The sequence below is a fragment of the Lobosporangium transversale genome (assembly GCF_002105155.1).
Source record: "Lobosporangium transversale strain NRRL 3116 chromosome Unknown BCR41scaffold_4, whole genome shotgun sequence".
NCBI classification, from domain to species: domain Eukaryota; kingdom Fungi; phylum Mortierellomycota; class Mortierellomycetes; order Mortierellales; family Mortierellaceae; genus Lobosporangium; species Lobosporangium transversale.
In genome coordinates this window covers 896416-917941 of record NW_019028982.1, presented here as the reverse complement: position 1 = coordinate 917941, position 21526 = coordinate 896416, and the positions used below count along the sequence as shown (strand labels likewise).

General features: G+C 41.6%; 9 protein-coding genes across 9 annotated transcripts; 6 read left to right on the top strand and 3 right to left on the bottom strand.

Annotated features, from left to right (window-relative positions):
* The first annotated feature begins 775 nt into the window (after positions 1-775).
* On the top strand, positions 776-2930 carry BCR41DRAFT_383857 (formyl transferase). The gene is made up of 8 exons (XM_022027511.1): positions 776-904; positions 1024-1150; positions 1239-1322; positions 1417-1630; positions 1737-1860; positions 1958-2059; positions 2203-2334; positions 2468-2930. Exons 1-8 carry the CDS (start codon positions 803-805, stop codon positions 2801-2803), a joined length of 1221 nt encoding a protein of 406 aa, XP_021885167.1. The 5' UTR covers positions 776-802; the 3' UTR covers positions 2804-2930.
* A 165-nt stretch (positions 2931-3095) lies between these two features.
* BCR41DRAFT_332111 (DHHC palmitoyltransferase-domain-containing protein) lies at positions 3096-4911 on the bottom strand. Its single transcript, XM_022021837.1, has 4 exons — positions 4407-4911; positions 3978-4268; positions 3646-3837; positions 3096-3515 (listed from the first exon to the last, which is right to left on the bottom strand). The coding sequence occupies exons 1-4, from the start codon at positions 4803-4805 to the stop codon at positions 3210-3212; spliced, it is 1188 nt and encodes a 395-aa protein (XP_021885166.1). The 5' UTR covers positions 4806-4911; the 3' UTR covers positions 3096-3209.
* Positions 4912-6231: 1320 nt separating this feature from the next.
* BCR41DRAFT_383855 (hypothetical protein) lies at positions 6232-8970 on the top strand. The gene is made up of 2 exons (XM_022027510.1): positions 6232-7513; positions 7711-8970. Exons 1-2 carry the CDS (start codon positions 6581-6583, stop codon positions 8944-8946), a joined length of 2169 nt encoding a protein of 722 aa, XP_021885165.1. The 5' UTR covers positions 6232-6580; the 3' UTR covers positions 8947-8970.
* A 398-nt stretch (positions 8971-9368) lies between these two features.
* On the bottom strand, positions 9369-12244 carry BCR41DRAFT_346781 (hypothetical protein). Its single transcript, XM_022022962.1, has 5 exons — positions 11931-12244; positions 11426-11760; positions 11130-11272; positions 10294-11032; positions 9369-10179 (listed from the first exon to the last, which is right to left on the bottom strand). Exons 1-5 carry the CDS (start codon positions 11974-11976, stop codon positions 9412-9414), a joined length of 2031 nt encoding a protein of 676 aa, XP_021885164.1. The 5' UTR covers positions 11977-12244; the 3' UTR covers positions 9369-9411.
* A 222-nt stretch (positions 12245-12466) lies between these two features.
* Positions 12467-14330, top strand: BCR41DRAFT_346780 (hypothetical protein). The gene is made up of 3 exons (XM_022022961.1): positions 12467-12739; positions 12956-13211; positions 13380-14330. The coding sequence occupies exons 1-3, from the start codon at positions 12570-12572 to the stop codon at positions 14157-14159; spliced, it is 1206 nt and encodes a 401-aa protein (XP_021885163.1). The 5' UTR covers positions 12467-12569; the 3' UTR covers positions 14160-14330.
* Positions 14331-14506: 176 nt separating this feature from the next.
* On the top strand, positions 14507-16832 carry BCR41DRAFT_376692 (hypothetical protein; the record flags this gene model as incomplete). The annotated part of the gene is made up of 9 exons (XM_022027061.1): positions 14507-14578; positions 14675-14812; positions 14961-15050; positions 15158-15245; positions 15374-15525; positions 15645-15758; positions 15909-16050; positions 16072-16212; positions 16234-16832. 9 exons carry the CDS (start codon positions 14507-14509, stop codon positions 16830-16832), a joined length of 1536 nt encoding a protein of 511 aa, XP_021885162.1.
* A 1446-nt stretch (positions 16833-18278) lies between these two features.
* BCR41DRAFT_367775 (hypothetical protein) lies at positions 18279-18599 on the bottom strand (the record flags this gene model as incomplete). Its single annotated transcript, XM_022026335.1, has 1 exon — positions 18279-18599. The coding sequence occupies one exon, from the start codon at positions 18597-18599 to the stop codon at positions 18279-18281; it is 321 nt and encodes a 106-aa protein (XP_021885161.1).
* Positions 18600-18949: 350 nt separating this feature from the next.
* On the top strand, positions 18950-19656 carry BCR41DRAFT_392764 (hypothetical protein; the record flags this gene model as incomplete). Its single annotated transcript, XM_022028498.1, has 3 exons — positions 18950-19002; positions 19105-19380; positions 19512-19656. 3 exons carry the CDS (start codon positions 18950-18952, stop codon positions 19654-19656), a joined length of 474 nt encoding a protein of 157 aa, XP_021885160.1.
* Positions 19657-20858: 1202 nt separating this feature from the next.
* On the top strand, positions 20859-21179 carry BCR41DRAFT_392763 (hypothetical protein; the record flags this gene model as incomplete). The annotated part of the gene is made up of 1 exon (XM_022028497.1): positions 20859-21179. The coding sequence occupies one exon, from the start codon at positions 20859-20861 to the stop codon at positions 21177-21179; it is 321 nt and encodes a 106-aa protein (XP_021885159.1).
* Between the last annotated feature and the right edge of the window lie 347 nt (positions 21180-21526).

The following is a 21526-nucleotide window of genomic DNA, read 5'->3' as shown; positions in this document are numbered from 1 at the left end:
ACAGATAGACCTACTGGATGTCAAGTAGTTAATTTCTTTAATTTTACCATGTGACATGAGCTTGCAGTTGTGTGATTTGCATGCACACAGGTTGCTCTCCTCAACACAACTGTGTTTGCCCTACTCAAGAGGGTTATAAGCTGGAGCTTTCCTGGATGCAAGAGACACTGGTTCCCTCGACTACGCCAAGCTTATACCATCAAGCTACTGCTGAGCTAACCGCCCCAACTTCTCCACTAGTCTACCTTGAGCCAAGGCCTCTTTTGCAAAAGAGGGATAAAGACCATAAATATCACTCTGTAGCCAAAATAGACCCTGTATACACCAATTACCCCAGTTATTCGGCAGAGTTGCGCTTGGAAAGTGGGGCCTTTGGAGCTTGAATTGTCCCTATTGGATATACAGGTATCGGATGTAGAGGCTGAAGAGCCATGTTTTTACTACCAATATGTCCCTCTTCTCTATCCACCCAAAGACTTAAATGGCCATAATTCCGTGGTTGCCTCTCATGGGTCGTGTATTTTTTTTAAAACGTTGCCTGATGGAAATGACTTCGCCCAAGATTAATAAAAATAAGCTATATATAAGTTAAACTGCAACATCACATGAACACCACTGAAGACGTAAAAAAGTAACAAGAGGGCAGTGCAGCATTGTGGGAACCCCGTCCCATCGATGGTGAAGTAGAATCTACGCAGTGACCACGGTCCTTCTAAGCCACTTGATCTGAACAGGACGCGACGCAAAAAAAAAAAAAAAAAAAAAAAAGATCTATCCTACTTTTCACACATTGGCCTCAGACATGATGCATTCAGTGACCTGTACATTGTTTTCATGTAGCAGACATGCAACTACGTTAAAAGCGTCGCGATTATTTATGAATGTGCGTACACCATGGCATTCTGTAAAGCACTCGTCTGAAGCTTTTTTATTATTTTTATTATTATTTTGGAGGAGATTATTATACAGAAAAAGAAAGCTTATATGATTTCTACTTCATATGAATAAATCTTGTTATTGTAGTTTACAAACGCATTCAGTGTATCTGCATTACGTCGCCAGAAAGAAAATCAAAATAAGGTCAAAGTTTTATTCTTTGGCAGCGACTCATTTTCAGTTCCCCACTTGGAAGCGTTGATTGCTGAGAAAGGTAAAAAAAAAAAAAAAAAAAAAAAAAAAAAGTGAGCCCAAGAATCTACTCTACGGCAAAATAACCGTATTTTGTCATTGAAACATAGATAGACCAGGCTCAATCATCGAGCGTATCGACGTTATCTCGCCCAAAGAGCGTACCAAGAAATCAAAACGCGATGCCGAAGATTGTATGTTAATGTTTTAATGAATTCAACAGTTTTTTATTTTTTTTAAAAAAAAAAAAAAAAAAAATCCTGACGCCTTTTGCAATTTTCCAATAAGCCCCACTGACGCTACTGGCCAAGGCACATAACCTCAACACGTTTCCTTCTCCGGATCGGAAGGGTGGGTTCGAGGCATGGACATTCCCTAAATTAGATGAGGTGGACGCCTGGGATTTTGGCGTTGTCGTGTCGTTTGGTTGGTTCCTTCCTAATGAAGTGATTATGCGGTTCAAGAAGGCAGGGATCAACGTTCATCCATCCCTTCTACCCAAGTAATTTTTTTTTTTTTTTTTTTTTTTTTTTTTTTAAATTATTTATGGCCTTATGCATTCAATTGCTATCAATGTGTTTCTGATTTGGAATTTCTTTAAAAAATAGGTATCGTGGATCAGCACCGATGCAAAGAGCCATTTTGAATCAGGAAAAGACAACAGGGGTTACGGTCCAGCTTTTGGACCCAAATGAATTTGATGCAGGAAAGATCCTTGCTCAAGTTGAAGTTGTAAGTCTCTACCGCTTTGGAAAAGCGTAGTGCTTTCTTAACAGATACCGGCAAAATCAAAGTCTCTAATATATATATTTTTTTCTTTTTCTTCCAGCCTATGCCTGATAAACCAACATATAAATCTCTGGAGTTATTGCTAGCCAAGAAGGGCGGAGAATTGGTCGTAGATGTGATCAATAACTATGATGAGCGGCGGGTAAGCCTGTTGTGTTTGTTATTCATGCATGGGCAATTTGATGTTTATTGATTGAAAACCAAAAAAAAAAAAAAAAAAAAAAAGAATATTAATAAATATAATCCTAAACGGTGGGTATGATTGTTACTATTGTGTTTGAGTAGCGTGATGCAAAGAACCAGGATCCTACCAAGGTCACTAAAGCGAACAAAATCAGCCGTGAGGCATGCAAAGCTCAATGGAGTGCCTGGGACGCAGCAAGGGTCGAGCGATTGTACCGTGCTAATGGTTTCAGAGTAAGAAAACTAACCTACAAGAACACGGTTTTTTTTTTTTTTTTTTTTTTTTGCATACATGCCATGGATCGATAGGAACTAATATATATCCCCTTTTCTACTACTATATTTCCTTTTTTTTTTATATATATAGTACCCGATTACAGCAACATGGCATGTTCAGGACTCTGGAAAAGTACAGCCTCTTTCATTGTTTGATTTGTTTTGTGTGAACGATAATGATTATAAGAGCGGCAGTGGCGGTGGAACTGTTGCAGACTATGCTGCAGAAGATGGAGCAACGCCTCATAAAAACTCACCGCCAGGAACGATCTTTTACCATCGTCCCACAGAGTCTTTGCATATCGCTTGTTCAGATGGATCATTGCTTGGAGTCAAAGCCGTGCAGTTTGAAGGGAAAAAGCGATTATCAGCCAAAGATTTTTATAATGGATATCATGTCAAATCGGGTTCTTCTCGTTTTGAATGAGGTATATAAATACAAAATACTCTAATTGACCAAGTCGAATAAAAGGACGACTACGGATTTTAAAACAGTTTATAGTTTTTTAAAATGCAAAGATTTAGAAAGAAATAAATGAAAGGTAGTAAAAAAGGTGGTAAAAAGGAGGAAAATTAAGGACATCAGTTAGTACTTTATATCTGCTATCAGCTTATTCACAATCCCTAGATTCAAACTCTTTTAAGGATGATCGTGCTGATAATGAGATAAAGTTAATTATGCATACAAATGGGGGTAACTCTGGTCTTTTGATCTTTTTGTGCAGTCTTGGAATGAAATCCAGAGAAAAATGATTTATTAAAGGAGAGAATACTTGTTCCTCCTTATTGTACTGTACATTACTTAGAAGAAGCGCTTTGCGATACCTGATATTTTATACCATTTCGGCCATCTCATCATTCTTATGTTGCGGCGTTCCATCAAACGGACGGAACCAAAGATGCTGCCTCGATGAAGAAGAAGATCCAGTAGGGTTTGTGTTGTCCTCACCACTGTCCTCGTCTTCATCCTCTGAGAACCTTCTAGACTTAAAAAACATGTTGCTTTTTTTCTTTTCGGTCCTTATTTTGAACCGTAGCCCATCTCCGAGCATTGGCTTCGGCCATAACCATAGGAGCGGGTTATGTCCAAGAACTTCTTGGAAGTTGGTCAAAACTCCTTGGTTATAAGGGCATTTCATCTAGATAGAAAAAGATAGGAAAAAGAAAAAGAAAAAAAAAAGAAAAAAGAAGATATATATCAAACTTGAGTGGAGCAAATCTAAATATATGACGCTTAAAAAAAAAAAAAAAAAAAAAAAAAACACTAACGTCTCTGATCTTGCCACGTCGAATGATGGTGAGCATACGATCCTTTCCCCAGCTTTCGATTGTGGTGGTATTGCAGGATATACACCAGAGATGGTATGTTGTCAATAAGCTGATCCCCAAAAAGACACCACAATCCAGGGCTAGAAGAACCACGATAAAGATAATCTTTTCCGGGCTGGGCAAGTTATGTCTCTGATGAAGGAAGTAAAAGATAGTACAGATAGTAATAATGATGAAACGTTATTTCAGCAAGCTCATAATATTCAATGGATGATAACCAACAACTTTTTTTTTTTTTTTTTTTTTTTTTAGGAGAGGAGGGTTCAACTTACGATGCCCAGCGTCTCGTTTTCATATGCTTCCATGCATCGAAATATCAGCATGGTGGCGCACATAAATGTTGAAATCGTAGTCCAGATGATAAAGCGCACAAAATGTCCATAGTTGAAGTATCCAACACAGTTATGGACCCAGGGACAATGATGATCCATTTTGAGGATACACTTTTTGCATATCCTGCAATGATGCGTCCGTGGAGGTTTATATGCATCACAACTACTACAGTATCTTGGCGTATGAGTCGATCGCTTATATTCAATTCCTGATCCATCTGCAGGTGGATTCTATTTTTTTTTTTTTAAAAAAAAAAAAAAAAAAAAAAAAAGGTCATAATCCTTCAGGTTTGAGTCAAGATCTCTTTTTTTCTTTTTGCCTTATATCATTTTCCAATTAGCCCGTGGATAATATATTTTTTTCTTTACCCAGTCAAGCGGAGGGGATCCTGGATTAGTTATCATGGTCAAGTAATAGTTCCAGCAGAGCATTCCCAATGAAAAGTTGAATGGGACCAAGTAATACAAGGCCCGAACGTTCATATTTGTCCATAAGAAGACCAAGTATCCAAAGATAAAAGGAAGGTCTGATGCGCTACTGACACCGACATCTGACTGTGAATCGTGTCTCAAGGGGACCTCACCCCCGTTAATTGTGTTGTTCAGGTACTCAATATGATTTACTACATCTTTGATGCGGTTAAATGTCCCGTGAGCCTCATATGAGCCGAATAGCCAGGGCAAAAAGACAAAGAGCTGGGATGTAATACTGATGAAACCAATGAGAAACCATGCTAAAAAGGAGATCCATCGGTCGTTGTTACGCATCTGAACTTCCTTTTCCTTTTTTGTCGGTATGTTTCCTAGTCTTTTGCTTCACCTGCTTGGTAGATGAGATGGTCGCAATGCAAGAAGGTGATGGTATGATGACACGATGACACCCCTATCCCTTTTTCCCCTGTTTTTTTTTTTTTTTTTCTGTGCCACGCTGTGTCCCTTTTTTCCCTTTCCCCACTTTGTGGCCGTTTCATAGCACAGCCGCCATCACGTCACGTGTGGATCCACAAAAGTTTGTTTCGACGAACAAATGGCCTCGCCAACAGAGGGATACATTTTATCCGGGTACAAACAAAAGGTAAAGTTAAGAAATAGCCCACGAAACATCTCTTTGATTTAGATGCCCCAGTTTTCAATGTGAGCTTTTTTCTTTACGGGGAGGGAAGGAGGGGCACAAAGTTGTCCCTGAAAATGCCAAGGGTATATCTGTACACATGTATATATCTATATTTATATCATTACTTGTTTATGAGTATATACATATACTGCATTTATGCTTGTCATGCTTGATGGTTCGGTTACGAAGGGTCCATTATTGTGAATCTAAAAAAGTCAAAAAATATTTTCCATCCCAGTCCAACTGGACACCCCCCCACCCATCCCTCCCCGAAAAATCCAGCTAAAGGGACTTGTTTGTTTAAATTTTTAATTGCTTTTTAGACAACCCTGAGCGGATTTCATGATCCTGGATGGATATGATGGCGTAGTGGAACTCTTTTTTTTTTTTTTAGCAGAAATGTCAGGTACCTAAAAATACATTGTAATTGACAAGCTTTTAGTATCAAAAAGCCAACAGCCTCTAATTAGTCAAACTTAGATTTATGTAAGGGATCCAAAATAAACATCAAAGGAAAAACTATAGGGCGGATTAAAGCAGTGCCGGAAAAGAAGAAAAAAAAAAAAAAAAAAAAAAAAAAAAGAGTTTGAGCAGACTGTTGATGTCGCCATTATTACTATGTCTTTTATCGGTATTTACAATAGCCCATTCCGCTGCTTATTGAACAAGATCTATAAACCCGCCTCGCTTCACAAAATACTTTGGTCCTATTTGGCTCCAAGATTGCGATGTATATATTTGTATAAAAAATTCTGTTATTCATGAAGTTTACACAGAACCTCGTGTTAGATAGTCTTAAGTATTTTTTTTTTTTTTTTTTTTTTTTTTTTGCCGCAAAAAATAAAAGATGTGTTGACATAAAGAGAGTTCTTGCTTCTTGCTTGTTCGATAATCCTTCAACAAAAAAAAAAAAGAAAGGAAGAAAAGAAAAGAAAAGAAAAGGCGAGGATATGGATTAACAAGCGGAACGAGCAGACGATAAATCATATGCGAAGAGCTATCGTGTAACCAGATTTGATCCAAAAAGGGAACTGCATATAATTTATTCCTTTTTCCCCCTTTCATCTTAATTGCTCGTGTGCCTCGCCTTGCTCGCCCAACGACTTTGATTGCTGTCCTAGATCCATAGTCATCATAAGGACCCCTTCGAGGCCATAACAGCCTCATTTCCTCGAGCGATCCATCATTTAGTTTTTTTATTGACCTTTTCTTGATTCTTTTCATTTTCCCGCATCTTCGTTCCTTAATTCAATTTTCCCCCCTTTCTCCTTTAGCATCGACACTTCAGAACCTCAACGTCGTATCTCCTACCTTAATTGCCTTGTCGACTTCAGTTGTCCTATCATTATTTTTTTTTTCCTCCCTATGCTTGCATGCTTGTGCTTCATGTTATTCTGATTCAACCCTTTTGTAGAATATCGACAATAATATGTTCACTCCGTTCAGTCTCTCCACAACCCCTAGACCCTTTTACCATGCTTTCCGACGCAATTACTGCACATACAGTGCAAAAACTTTAACACTCTTCCTGTTCATTGCCTTCATTTGTTTCAACTTATTCTCCTATCTGTACTTCTCATCTTTGGCATTCATCTCTACCGATCTACTAAAGGGAAGCTCAAATCTACCCGGATTCGAAGACCAGTCTATCGATCGACGTGAAGCCAGTCCATTGACAGAATCCTCAACCTGGAGACCATTCCGAAATGCACCTGAATGGATAACAGCTTGGTTTCATGCTCAGACACTCGGCCCTGAATTGAACGCCTCTTCTGATGGAGGTGGTCAAGACTTGCAGATCGATGTAGTGTACACGTGGGTTAATGGATCTGATCCTAAGCTGTTAACTCTGAAGGACAAGTATCAGAATATGTCTCCTTTCTTCCAACAATATCACTTGCACAACCGAAGAGACACTTTAAGTGGTGATGATATTCTGGAACAGTCAAAAAGATGGACGGAAACACCGTCGACTGCAACGTCGTCATCATCATCATCATCATCAGCAAGCGAAAGAGAAAACGATGGTCGGAGTCGTCGGGAAAAGAGAGGAGTGAAACTTTGGGGTCGAGAAGACCAGACTGCCAACAGATATCGTGATATGGATGAACTAAAGTACTCGGTGAGGTCGGTATCTCAATATGCTACGGGGATGTTTAATAAAATCCACATCCTGACTACTGTAGTGGACCCCGAAAGAGACGAAAACCAAATCCCTACCTGGTTAGACCTAACAAGATCTAAAGAAGCGATCCAACTCGTACCTCATACCGATATCTTTGATGATCCCCAAGTTTTACCATCCTTCAACAGTTTATCCATTGAAAGTCAGATCCATCATACTCCTGGTGTCACGGACGTTGTAAGTGCATTTTTCCCATTCACATTCCTGCTAATAGAAAGGGTTCGAGTGAACAAAAATTAGAGTTGTTCTGCTCAGATGGACGCTTTTTACTTTTTTATTTTATTATTTTAATTCATCAAATCCGCTTTACTTGTCCTTGCTTACTAAACTATACATCTTTCTTTCTCCCCCTCTCCCTCTCTTTTGCTTATTAGTTCCTTTACCTAAATGATGACGTGTTTTTAGGCAGAACCATGGCGGCTGCAGATATATGGACACCTCTCTATGGTTTTGTCTTTCATATGGAGCCCTCCCTCCTGGTTCCACCAGCGATCCTCCCTCTTGACCGGACATCACTCTCCGTAGGTGAATGGAACTCCCTTCAATACTCTAATTTCTTGCTCTCGAAGCAGTTCGGTTTTCGCCATCGAGCCTATTTGGCTCATGTCCCTCATGTCCTTAGTGTTCCAATGCTACAGGAGATTCAAGCTACTTGGCCAAATGAAATATTTTCAACCAGTTCCCATCGTTTCAGAGGAGAGGGTGAAGCCCTGGACATTCAAGTATCCTTCTTCATGGCTCACTATGTCCTTGAAAAGCTGCGTGAGACTCAACTGAGTTCTTTTTGGTTCCATCGACTGGACGTGAATCAAGACGGCATCCTGGATTGGACAGAACGCGAACAGTTTCTCCATAGGCTCGAGGCATGGAACCAAGCACAAAAGGAATCTTCGTCCTCATCATTATACGCGAGCAACTTCTCTAGCTTCGTAGAAAATTACCAAGATCATCTGCAGCAGATGGGCTACCCCACCACAGGATCCACAACCTATCACCAGTCAGGTCTGGATGGATATCCTTTCATGCTAAAATATCCCAATGCAACTGCGGGTGAGACACACACCAGTAAAGACAGGCCGCCTTATACCGTCTATGATGATATTAAAGGTCGCTTCTGTCAGATCGACATTGACTATTGCTTAGGTCCTGACTTCAGCAATAGCACTATCCAATCGATGGACAACAATGCTTCAAAAGCTACGTTCCAACAAATGGCATTCACTAAATTCCAGTGCGGAGACTGTCTTCTTCACATGCTTCGTCAGACATCGACTTCTTCTGGGCTTGCCAATGAGATCTTGCCTTCAGACACCTCTTCAGAAGCCTACAAGGCTACTATTGCGGACTTGATGAAATATAACTACGTAATGGCTACTTCGCCTTACACATTCACTCAATTGAATAACCCCATAACTTCCAAAACAACTCTCCGGCAGCTCTTGGACAGGAGAGAGATGGAGACCTTCTTCTGTATCAATGATAATGTTGACAATAATCCAACAGCAGAGGAGCAGACTCGTGATATTTTTAAGGCATTTTTGGAGGAACGTTTTTCTATTCCCTCGCCATGGGAAATGACCCTTGCTTCCCTAACAAATTCGCTGACATGATTTTTTTTTTTTTTTTTCTAAAATACTATTCTATTACATCCACAACAACAAGCCTTTTCCTCCACCCATATACCATAGAACTGAAGAATAATGAGAGAACGTAATATACTAAATAAATAAAGCCTATTGATAATCTGTACTGTTAAAGCTAGTCAAATTAAGCATACAAGCTTGTCAATTTTTTTTTTTTTTTTTTTTTTTTTTTTTTCGTTGTACCATTCACTGTATTGCAGGTTACATATTTTGGAAAGAGCGCGGCCCAGACAAGGAATGTCCTCCCTCTCCTCTTCAATTTCATAAATATCTTCATAAAGTATACCTTCCTAGTTTTCCATCTTTTTCTTTTAGCAATGGATGATGGAAAAGCTATTCTTCTAAAGTTTTGTCAATAGTGAATAGTTTGTGCTCCATTAAATCTTTTTGTCATATACATTTTTATTAATAAATTAATTCATTTAAATTCATTTAGGACCGATGATGCTCTTCCCATATCCGCATGTACTCCTCCACAAGCTGTGCACAGACTTTGCCACCATCATGCGGGATTCGCCTTTCGAACCATGCGGGACGCGGCACTGACGGCATACTTGCATCTAGGCAAGGGTCCTGTCGTCCACCTGGTATTACAGCGCCAGCTGCAGGATCGCTATCATTATGATTAATAGTTCTTGATCGAAATGTTGCTGAAGTCAAAGATGTGATAGATGCTGATCTCCTAGATCGTGCAGGCGATAATAATGGCAAATCATCATCATGGATAGGTGGTGAAATCGGTCCGCCTCTTGCCATCTCAGCCATATTGACAGATTCTGCTAGTGATTTTGCTTTTGAGGCTCGGCGCTGTAACGGATTGCCATACGCAATGGACGATCTCCTTCGAACATAGTGGTTGTGTTCTTGATCATGGTCAGGCATTGTCTTCTCCAACTGCGGAATACCCGCTGATTCTTGATCAATATTGTGATGGATAGACTTTTGGTTCTTCTCGATTTCTTCTTCATGAAGTGCCTCTAGATATAGCCGCCTGCCTTCTTTTTCTTCTTGTGCTAGCCTGTCTGCTTCCAAGATGGATCGCTGCCAGAGTCCTGTCTCGAATTCTTCTGCGGTCATTTCAACAGGTAAACCGTGATTAATCATCAATTTGATTAAACCATGCTCTTCCACGAACTGTGGTCTTGAAACATAAATAAGTGGGGTATCATGCGCAATGCACTCGGAGCATGTTCCATAGCCCTATATAGGCCATCAAGCAAAGTTTGGAAACGTTTAGAAACTGAAAATGATAGATATTAAGCCAAGTCATGGTGTGAACAAAGCTATAAAAGCTGAACCATTTGTTATACTCACCAATTTACCAATGACAATGTCAGCAGCATGGGTCAAATCAGGCACGTAAACACCATGTGGGCTTCTATAGAATCCGTCCGGCAGCTCGTGTGAAACAGGCAAACCGCAGATTACGCCTATCCAGCCATCAGGCAAAGGATTCCCCCATCCTTGCTTCAATCGTTGACCACCAAATGAAACTAAAACCATCTTCTTTGTTCGAATAGTCTCCTCATCTACACCCAGAGACCGAAGAACATCCTCGCGAGTGTTAATTGCCTTACGAACAACCAATGGTACATCAATGGCGCGACGCTGCATTCCCGTATGTTTTGGAACTGCTGTAGACGTATCAATGGACAGTGGAGGGTTTCTACGAGATGAATGCAAATGAAGTTGACTGTCCATGCGATGGATTAAATCATATTGGTCATTTCCATTCTGCTGAGGTTGCTGGTCAGTTTTATCCAAAGCAGCATTGTTAATTCCTTGTTCATTTGCATTGCCAACAAAAGGTTTCCTCACGGTCAAAGGTACGCCTGATTCTAGTGTCAAGATTTCATCCGCAAATGAAGGAATATCGATTGATCCGGGTAACCTTAGCAAGAGAGATGCTTTCTTATAATCCTCCAGAGCCGCATCTGCGCACGCGATAACATCCCTATCCATTGGGTCTCCTTCTCTTAGAAAGCGATAGACTTCATCAAATGTAAAATTGGTGATCAAGCATGCAGGGATTCCATATGCATATGCGGCAGCGCTTATGATAAAGTCATTGATAATTCAGTACAAGCATTAGTTTAAAATTTAAGGTTGCTAGAAATAGTAAGTATAAAACAGAAAAAGTTGTTTCTTACCATGGCAGGAAAGGAGCATCTGCAAGTACGCAGTTGGCGCCAACTTGGGCTAGCCATGAAACCTCATGTTTAATCATTTCTTCACGCTTTGCTAAAAAGCTCTTGACACCCTCTATTGTTTTTTGTCGGTCGACCGAGTAAGCCTAAAAGAGTTTTACCGGAATGACCAAAAGGCGGCAAAAAAAAAAAAAAAAAAAAAAAAAAAAAAAGTTTAATTTGGAAATTGTTGTAAAAATGATCACATCCGATTGATCTGTGCTATGACAATATGACAAGACATGACATTATTACTTTACCAGTGGTTGGACAACACCAGAATCGACTTTTGCGTTGCGATAGATGGCGCCTAATGCAATCACATCTTGGAATATAAACTGGGGTGCATCCGAGACTATGTATATGGTATGCCTAGAGATTGTTCGAGTAATTGTGGTAGTGATTGTCGTTGTGGCTGTAGGCACAGGTTCTGCAGCTGAAGAGTTCACAAACAATCCCTCTGTGGATCCTGACGTGCTGTTTGATCCCTTGACAGAGGTTAGAGGTCCATCTGACACGGCTGTTGAGACTGAAGACGTGGAAGAGTGGAGGAGTTCAGTGATAATCTGATTCACGCGTGTTGCATGACCAAACCCTTTTTTTTTTGTAGCAAGGTGATTAAAAAAAAAAAAAAAAAAAAAGTCGTCCATTAGACTAAATTAGAATAACTTTCAAAGTAATATAAGACACTTTTATATATTAAAGTTTTTTTTTGTTCTTTTGATAATAATGACAGCAGGTCTCTTCTTTCGAGTCACTATATACCATGACCAGACACATAATAACAGAAGGTATATCCCTTTGGTGCCATGAAAAAGGAGAGCGTGGGTGGGAAAATAGGATCACTTGGGCGTTGAAGGAGCAGTTAAAAGGACGGAAGAGTCCAACGTGTGTGGAGAATGAGTGTCTAGTGAGAATTGACAGAAGAGGCAAATGTGAATAAAGAATGAGAATGCAACAGTAAGGGAGAAGAGACTAAAGTGGAACAGGGACAGTCGAATGGAATGAGAGAGTAAGGAAAGTGTATTTGAAGAAAAGAGAGGGAGGAAAGACAAAGGAGTTGCAAGCAAGTAGGACAGAAAGGAGGAAGGACCGTTGCAAGACTGCTACAGCTTTCGAGACACATCAGGGGAGCACGGATTACAGGACAACTGCTTACACCAATCAATGAAATTTTTTTTTACCCCCGCGTAAAGACATTTTATGGGATTTGTCTTCCGGTGCTTTAAAAAAAAAAAAAAAAGTGACGTAGAAAGACAGTGCAGACCACAGCAAGTCCCCCTTTTTTTAAAAAAAGAAAATCCGTCGTCCCCATTCTTTTTTTCTTTATTCCATTTCATCGTTTTCAATCAACAACCTCGCCTCATCTCATCTCCCTATCAATCTCTCAAGCACTCTTTAACTATGAGCTCCAGCAAAGACACCAATCCCGAGGACACACCTGTTGAAGTGCCTGCTGAACAAAAAGACTCTCTCCGCTCTTTTATCGCCACTCTCGCTCAGTTCTCTGGGGATCTTTCAAGTCTCACATGCCCTAGCTTTCTCTTGAGCTCCGTCAGTTTACTCGAATACAGGTAAAGCCTAATTGGCATAGCTGGCCTATCTAAGCCTTATATCAGACTCATACCATCTTGGGTTTTCTTTTCTTTTTCTCTTTTTGTATCTTCAGAGAATGATGGAGACACCTGCTTGGACGTGAGGAGCATGAGGATACATGATGTTTAATCACGAGAATCAATTTAAATCATCTGTGCCCATTTTTGACAAATTGTTATTACCTAATATAATAGTCAATATTGGGGCGATCATCCCAAACTATTTGCATCCATCTCCAAGGGAAGTACTCCTCAGGAGCGTCTTTTGAACGCTACTCGTTGGTTCATCTCCACCCTCTATGGCTCCTATACTTCCCGATCTACTACCGCCGGTATGGAGAAGAAGCCATACAACCCTATCCTTGGCGAACAATACTTTGCAAAGTGGACTGGCGATGAGGAAACTGGCGATACGATCTTGAAGGCTGAGCAAGTCAGCCATCATCCACCTGTAAGTTTCCTTCAATAAGAAGAGTCTATATTATTAAATGCTTCACTGATATTTGTATGCTGCTTATTGTTTTTATCTTTGTCATCGAAAATATCGATCAGTTGTTTACTTTGTTTTTTTTTTTTTTTTTTTTTTTTTGTTTTTTGTTTCCTCTTCTTTTTTAACAAGATTATGGGTTTCCACCTTGAGAATAAGAAAGCAGGCGTCAAATTGGAGGGACACTGCGGTCAAAAGTCACGCTATGCTATACCTGCAGGCATTGATGTCTCACAGACTGGTCATGCCATTCTGACCCTGCCTCACTTCAACGAGCATTACCTCATCACGCTACCTTCACTCAATATTCGTGGTATGATGACTGGACGCCCTTATGTGGAGCTCTCTGGAACAACCTATATTATCAGCAGCACTGGATTATTAACAACAATTGAATATAGTACCAGAGGATACTTCTCAGGAGAACGCCATAGTTTCAAGGCAACCCTCAAGCCCATCAATGGTGGCAGCCCCTTTTACACAGCCCAGGGTCTTTGGAGTGGAGCTTCCAACTGCACCGATGTCAAGAAAAACGAGACCTTTTTGTTCTTTGACTCGGATGCGGACAAAAGTGTTCCTCCAGAGATCAAGCCTTTGGCAGAGTTGGGCCCATTGGAGTCGCACAGACTTTGGGCCGATGTTACGAATGCGATCAACAACAAAGACTATGCAACAGCCTCCAAGGAAAAGTCGCAGATTGAGGAGGCCCAGCGTGCGCTTGCACGAGCCCGCAAGGAAAAGGGTGAGACGCAAGCAGATGCTCTGCAGGTGTTTGAGCTGGTGAATGAAGATAATGACGAAACTGGTAGAACGTTCGTATCACTCAAGAAGCAGTTAGTAGAGGCAGTTGGTGAAAAGGCCATCAAAGAAGACGATACCAAACCCCATTGGAGGCTGCGCCAGCCATTATAAATAAGGCGGCACCGCTTTTCGATGCTATAATAGTTTGGTCCACACTTTTTTAGATCAAGAGTATGACAAGATCGTTTAATTAAACAAGCAATTGTGACGTGATATTATAAATGGCTCATTGTCAAGAGCACAGTAATTTAGTAACACGGGCTGTTGCTCTTCTCTCCCGCTCTCTCTTTCTTTCTATCTCTCAAAATAAAAAATACCATTTCAATTGCTTCGTTTAACATTCATCTTTAATTTCACAAAGGAAAAAGAGAAATAAAGAAAAAGATTACCCTTTCATTTAAAAACATACCCTTCTTGCACGTATTCAACCACGAGAATACTAAGAGTCACTGCTTGCCATGCCAAGTGTAACTCTGCACAATCCAGAAGACAAGGCCGCTATTAAGCGTGCCTTGCCTTCAACAACTCAAGTAAGACTCATTCTGTTACAGAGGCATTCCAGCTCAACCATCCATGTTGATTGACAATTCATCTCTTTATTTTTGACCAACTTTTACCATCTTTAGAAAATCATTACTGCAACAGTCGCTCGGTTGTATGTCGCCTATCCGGACCCGAACTCATGGACCTACTCTGGCATTATGGGCGGTCTAGCCTTTGTGCAGACCAAGAATACATTTTACTTTCGCATTGTGGACCTTATGGTATGATTGAGTGACGATATAGCTATTTTTCATGGTTTTGCACTCCAATTGAACAATTGTGGACAATTGCTGTTTAGCTCTTTTGCTCACAATGATATACTTATATTACAATCATTGTCATTGCTGGCACATTTTATCTACTTTCTAGACTTCACGAGGGGTCATCTGGGAACAGGAGTTGTACGAAGACTTTGAGTACGTTCAGGAACGATCGTTCTTCCATACTTTTGCACTTGATGTAAGTCATCATTAAAATGTTCTTATGGAAACTCTTTGCATCTTGGTATTACTGTACAGCTCAATTCTAACTGCGCATACTCTTGGGGATTGTGGACTTCTTTTTAGAACTGTTTGGCTGCATTCTCTTTTGCTGATGATCAAGAAGCGGGTGTTTTTTACAAAAAGGTCACGAATCGTGATACGCTCAAGAAAGGTAATACCCATTTTTCATAATGATCATCCTTAAATATTATGCTCTGCCGAAACGGGCGGCGCATACAACAAGAATTGGAGGCGTAGTTCCTAAAAAGCTCATCATTAAAAATGTGCTAATATCAATAGGCGGCACACCTCGGTCGAGAAAGAGCGGTTTCTTCAGTGGCAAGAAGGAGAAAAAGGGCAGCAAAGGCAAGCTAGATAAGACTCTTATTGGACTGCCTTCTAACTTTCGACACTTGAGCCATGTTGGATGGGACTCAAACAAAGGCTTCACTGTATGTGTATAGGTTAATAGATAATCTTTTTTATGAATGCTCAGCTTTTAATATGTCATCTCACACTATATCTCTATTCTTTTTTTTTATGTTAATGTCGTTATTATTGTTACTGTTAGGTTCAAAACATCGATCCCGAAGACCCCGCATGGAGAAAGCTGTTTGAAGATCTGGAAAAGCAAGGGCTTAGTCGGGAAGAGATTCAAAATGAAGCCGAGTTTATCAGCGATTTTGTGAAAGCTCGTGGTGGTCCAGACCCAAAACCTGCCCCTGCTGCGCCTACAAGCCGTGGTGGTACACGTTCGACTCAAGGAGCATCAGCGCATAAACGTGTACCGTCCTCTGGAGCTGTGCCGCCAGCATCGGTGCTACCTGTTATGAAGCCGACGGTCAAGCCTGCACCACCGCCACCTCCAGCCTCACGTCGCGCTCCCCCACCTCCACCTCCCTCACGCCTTTCGCGCATCGCTACTCCAACCCCAGCTCCAGCCCCAGCTGTTAATGCCCCACCAGCATTGCCGAGTCGTGAGCCTACCCCTGCGGCAGTTGCTCCTCCTTCGCCCGAACCACCCAAACCGCCTCCAACGCCTGCTCGTGAGGTCCAGGCTGCTCCTCCACCTCCACCTCGTCCCTCATACGCACCATCATCATCCAATAATGCGCCACCTCCGCCTCCTCCACCCATTCGTGGGGCTTTTGTTCCTGCAGCCGCGCCTCCACCTCCCCCACCCCCACCATTCCAGCCATCAGGAAGTGCGCCACCACCGCCTCCTCCTCCACCAGTTGGCAACTTTGGTGGCTCTGGTGGAGCTCCTCCACCACCACCACCACCACCACCACCACCCCCACCCCCAATAAGTGCTGGCGGTCCTCCTCCTCCACCTCCACCTCCACCTCCCCCAGTGGGTGGCGCTGGTGGTCCTCCTCCTCCTCCCCCTCCACCTCCGCCTCCTCCTATGGGCGGCGCTGGGGGCCCGCCGCCGCCCCCACCACCACCTGGAGGCGCTAGAGCGCCTGGCATTGCACTTCCGACTGGAGCAAAGATGGATGCTCGGTCAAATTTACTGGAGAGTATCAGAGGCGCTGGCGGCATTGGTGTATTGCGCAAGACAGGTCTGCACGATCAACCTTCGTCATCCTCGCCTGCCCGTAGTACTCCGCCGCCACCTGCTGCAGTCGCTGAGGAACCTGAAGGTAATGGTGGTGATTTGGCGTCTGCACTGGCGGCTGCGCTGCAGATGAGGAAATCGCGTGTCGCAGGAAGTGATGATGAAGATGAGAGTGATGATGAGAACTGGGATGACTAAATGACCATGATAAACTTAGGAGTTCCCAACTCTGATGATCTAAAATATAATTTGTAGTAAAAGTAGTAAAAAATAAAACTTGTAGTTTTGTTGAGATAAATATTGCGATGCCTCTAGTCATTGGGTCGTGCAGGAATGTAATCAACATGAAACGGGTCAAAGCGTGCGAAGATTTCACTCCATGACGACAACAATGCATTTTGGTTGATTAGTTTGGGACAAATTAATTTGGAGCGGAACATTGACACATTTGCTGTGTATCCATAAATTTGCATGGGGAGATGGGCACAGTCCCAGTCCCAGTCCCAGTGCTTCGTGGATACGTCTGGCCGGGTCCAGTCTTTCGCCTGGGCATAACGGGATCCTTGACAGTTTGGATTGCGAGCGCCACAAGGGTCGCGACAACCAAAATGGAAGATATACACGACCCTTTTTTTTTTATTTTCGCCTTATTTATAAAGCACATGTACATTATGGGTCCATGAATGAGCAATGAAGTCACTCTCGAAATGTTCGATTCCAAGGAAAAAAAGATAATTGGTGACCCTAGTTATCGCCTTTATATATAGAGGAGCTGTGTAGCATGAATAAATAACAGGGGAAGTGTACTGAAGAAATAAAAAGAGAATATTATAAAAGTGAGCGCATTAGACAACGACATTAAAGCAAAGGTCATCTGCAAAAATATGACAAAAGGAAGAGGAAAAAAAAAAAAAAGAAGCAACAGTAAAAAGTGAAAACTGGTCCTTTAATTTTCGTTTCGCTTTCTATCCACAAACAACCAGAGCACGAGTTACATTGCCCTCAGACTATATGCTCTTGTTAGGAAAAGAGATCATTCTCTTTATTCTCTTTGTCTATTCCCTCTCTTCACTCCTAACAAAAGATGAAATAGTCTATCGTGGAGCTGTACTGCGGATTATACCCAACATTCCCTTTTCTTTCAGAATGCGGAAGAAATAAAACAAATCATTTTTTGATTTGCTTGTATGTTTCCTTTATTCATCCGATATATATACAAACATTAACACCTTTTTTCTTAAACCTCTGATGACTCGGAGCAATAGCCTCATCGTTGACTAAATTAAATAGAGTAGCATCGAGCCACATATCATATAGCATAATGCAAATGAATGCCAGCTGGTTTTGCTTTTTATTTATCTAAGGGTAAGATTATATATGTCAGACCAATAAAGCGTACCGAGGGATAACATGTCTCATTTCGACCACATTCTGAAAAGAGGTACAACAGACAAATTCAACAACAAAGTCAAAAACAGAAGCTTTCCCTCTCTTACAACTACAAGTCAGTCCACTTGTCTCATTCAGGAACAGACAACTGGAATTCAAATGGGCCATTATATCTGGAGAGCAGCATAAGTTGCTTTGTTATAATCTAATATTTTATTTTTCTTCATTTCATTGCTTCAAGATGCACTTATGATACTATTGTCTAATGTAGGTCGTCGCGGCAGTATCATAGTCATAGCACCCCAAAAGCTGTTTGCCATACACTGCCTTGAACAGCTGTCCATCTTGGAACGTCGTCTTTTGGCGGTGAATAGGAGTGTCAGTCGGGTAGTCAAAGATAACATCAAGTCCGAATGATGAGGCGTTATCTGAAGTAAAGTTGGCACAGTCTGGAAAGTCAAACACACAAACATCGTTGACCTTGCGCTGGTACAGCTGGATGTGAAGCGTGCAAATGGCCTGGATGGCACTGACACCGAGGGCGGAAATCAACAAGAGGGTCTTGATGGCTGACATGATTATGTGAGTGAGTGTTGGGTGTATGTATGTGTGTATGTGTGTGTGGATGGAGGACTGACTAGCTTACTTGACTTGTAAGAATGGTTATTGTGGTTTGGACGGACAAGAACTAGTTGTATGGGATCTTTTTATTGAAAAATTGTCGAGATGGATGTTCTGATTGCAGGCGCAGTGTCTAACTGTAGGCATTCAACACTCAAGCTGAGATGGCTTCCGCGCAATGTGGTCACCCTATTGGTCCAATTGAGTCTTCATACAGACATCCAGTTTTCAGACAGACAGTTTGCCGCATTCCTAAAATGTTTTCGACTTTACCAAACCTTCCTTCTCTTCTGCCAATAGGAGCAATGGCCACAAACTATTTCAACAAGCGATGGGAAAATGGGGGCTTTTTCACAAGGTAAATGAGCTCTCTCAAGACTCCAAAAGGCCTCCAGGATATTAAAGCCTGGAGGCACGGTTGGCAGACAATTGGAATCCTTTTATTTATGGCCAAACAAAGCGTAAGAGCCCAGAAAAGAACGTTTGAAAGTAGATACAGAGCAAAAAAGATTAAGGAGACCACAGGTGTGTACTACCGAGAGCCCCGATTTACGATTCGTTGTGCATTCCCAGCACTTTTAACCTTGATCTTGACCCTCACTCTTGGCTCTTCTACGGTCCATGCTACCTCTAACATGTGCCAAGAATGCGTAAATGACATGATACAAGCGGCTTCAGCCTGTAGTGGATTCGATGCTTTGAGACAAGCATCTTTTAATGAACTTTCCACTAAAGAGTGACAGTGCGTTTGCAATGTTGGCAAGGATGTTTCCTTCCGCACGCACGAAATGCGATGCTCTATGCCAATATGGCAATATTAAGGCTGTCCATACGCCTTCAAGCGGCCTATACGGTCTACTGCAATAGCACCAAGTTTGAAAGTGGCGAAGCAGGAGTAGAGAGAAGTCCCAATGGCTCTGGCTTTTCAGCTTTGCCTACACCATCATTGGCTCCCACCATGTATACGACCACCGTAATTGTGCTCGCTGCTGCCGCATTAATGCTTGTTTAGGTAAGGAGTAAAGAGCGTCTTTATACACACATTCAAAAAAAAAAAAAGCAAAAAGGCGGCCCATAAAAAGAATGATCCATCCAAGGAAGTAAGCATGGATACCCAATGAATAAACAAATATCACAGAAGAATTTTTGCTGGGCAGTGTAGAAACCTAGAGTTTTGATAATAATGAGGTGCAAATGATGGAAAACATTTACATAACAACAGGCACCAGAGCCCCTCAATGTCTTTGAATGTGGTTTGGCGCTCGTGCTTAGAATATGAAAGCGACAGACGCGCCTAGAAAATTAGTTTAGCCATGACTTGTTAGATGAAAGTCTGCTACTCAAGTTGACAGACTAGAATCAGATTTCACAAACACTTTTCTAGACAGTGTGGTAACAAGTTCACCTTGCTATCATCTAAGCAATGTCGCCTCAACTAAATTTTCAATTTTCAGAGTGCACTTTAACGCTTTTTTTTTTTTTTTTTACAGGCTGAAGCCGCTTGTATCATGTCATTTACGCATTCTTGGCACATGTTAGAGGTAGCATGGACCGTAGAAGAGCCAAGAGTGAGGGTCAAGATCAAGGTTAAAAGTGCTGGGAATGCACAACGAATCGTAAATCGGGGCTCTCGGTAGTACACACCTGTGGTCTCCTTAATCTTTTTTGCTCTGTATCTACTTTCAAACGTTCTTTTCTGGGCTCTTACGCTTTGTTTGGCCATAAATAAAAGGATTCCAATTGTCTGCCAACCGTGCCTCCAGGCTTTAATATCCTGGAGGCCTTTTGGAGTCTTGAGAGAGCTCATTTACCTTGTGAAAAAGCCCCCATTTTCCCATCGCTTGTTGAAATAGTTTGTGGCCATTGCTCCTATTGGCAGAAGAGAAGGAAGGTTTGGTAAAGTCGAAAACATTTTAGGAATGCGGCAAACTGTCTGTCTGAAAACTGGATGTCTGTATGAAGACTCAATTGGACCAATAGGGTGACCACATTGCGCGGAAGCCATCTCAGCTTGAGTGTTGAATGCCTACAGTTAGACACTGCGCCTGCAATCAGAACATCCATCTCGACAATTTTTCAATAAAAAGATCCCATACAACTAGTTCTTGTCCGTCCAAACCACAATAACCATTCTTACAAGTCAAGTAAGCTAGTCAGTCCTCCATCCACACACACATACACACATACATACACCCAACACTCACTCACATAATCATGTCAGCCATCAAGACCCTCTTGTTGATTTCCGCCCTCGGTGTCAGTGCCATCCAGGCCATTTGCACGCTTCACATCCAGCTGTACCAGCGCAAGGTCAACGATGTTTGTGTGTTTGACTTTCCAGACTGTGCCAACTTTACTTCAGATAACGCCTCATCATTCGGACTTGATGTTATCTTTGACTACCCGACTGACACTCCTATTCACCGCCAAAAGACGACGTTCCAAGATGGACAGCTGTTCAAGGCAGTGTATGGCAAACAGCTTTTGGGGTGCTATGACTATGATACTGCCGCGACGACCTACATTAGACAATAGTATCATAAGTGCATCTTGAAGCAATGAAATGAAGAAAAATAAAATATTAGATTATAACAAAGCAACTTATGCTGCTCTCCAGATATAATGGCCCATTTGAATTCCAGTTGTCTGTTCCTGAATGAGACAAGTGGACTGACTTGTAGTTGTAAGAGAGGGAAAGCTTCTGTTTTTGACTTTGTTGTTGAATTTTTCTGACACATGAAGCTCTACTTCATTTGGCGTAAATGACATATTTTAATTTGCTGTTCTCTGTTATTCGGAAGAGTTGGTCCCCACCTTAAATTATGAATATAATCAAAACAAATGACAGACAACACGAATAGGTTACTGGTGTGAATGAGAAA

Bases quoted from the DNA above. Each gene is read 5' to 3' on its own strand.
- BCR41DRAFT_332111 (XM_022021837.1), bottom strand. From the start codon at position 4,805: ATGCGTAACAACGACCGATGGATCTCCTTTTTAGCATGGTTTCTCATT. The intron at 4,269-4,406 runs GTAAAGAAAAAA...AAAAAAAAATAG, and splicing joins GATCCCCTCCGCTTGACTGG to AATCCACCTGCAGATGGATC. The intron at 3,838-3,977 runs GTAAGTTGAACC...TTCCTTCATCAG, and splicing joins AAAACGAGACGCTGGGCATC to AGACATAACTTGCCCAGCCC.
- BCR41DRAFT_346781 (XM_022022962.1), bottom strand. From the start codon at position 11,976: ATGGCACCAAAGGGATATACCTTCTGTTATTATGTGTCTGGTCATG. The intron at 11,761-11,930 runs GTATATAGTGAC...CAAAAAAAAAAG, and splicing joins TTATTATGTGTCTGGTCATG to GGTTTGGTCATGCAACACGC. The intron at 11,273-11,425 runs GTAAAGTAATAA...AAACTCTTTTAG, and splicing joins CTGGTGTTGTCCAACCACTG to GCTTACTCGGTCGACCGACA.
- BCR41DRAFT_383855 (XM_022027510.1), top strand. From the start codon at position 6,581: ATGTTCACTCCGTTCAGTCTCTCCACAACCCCTAGACCCTTTTACCAT. The intron at 7,514-7,710 runs GTAAGTGCATTT...TTTGCTTATTAG, and splicing joins CTCCTGGTGTCACGGACGTT to TTCCTTTACCTAAATGATGA.
- BCR41DRAFT_383857 (XM_022027511.1), top strand. From the start codon at position 803: ATGATGCATTCAGTGACCTGTACATTGTTTTCATGTAGCAGACATGCA. The intron at 1,631-1,736 runs GTAATTTTTTTT...TTTAAAAAATAG, and splicing joins CATCCATCCCTTCTACCCAA to GTATCGTGGATCAGCACCGA. The intron at 1,861-1,957 runs GTAAGTCTCTAC...TTTTTCTTCCAG, and splicing joins TCCTTGCTCAAGTTGAAGTT to CCTATGCCTGATAAACCAAC.
- BCR41DRAFT_346780 (XM_022022961.1), top strand. From the start codon at position 12,570: ATGAGCTCCAGCAAAGACACCAATCCCGAGGACACACCTGTTGAAGTG. The intron at 12,740-12,955 runs GTAAAGCCTAAT...CTAATATAATAG, and splicing joins GTCAGTTTACTCGAATACAG to TCAATATTGGGGCGATCATC. The intron at 13,212-13,379 runs GTAAGTTTCCTT...TTTTTTAACAAG, and splicing joins AAGTCAGCCATCATCCACCT to ATTATGGGTTTCCACCTTGA.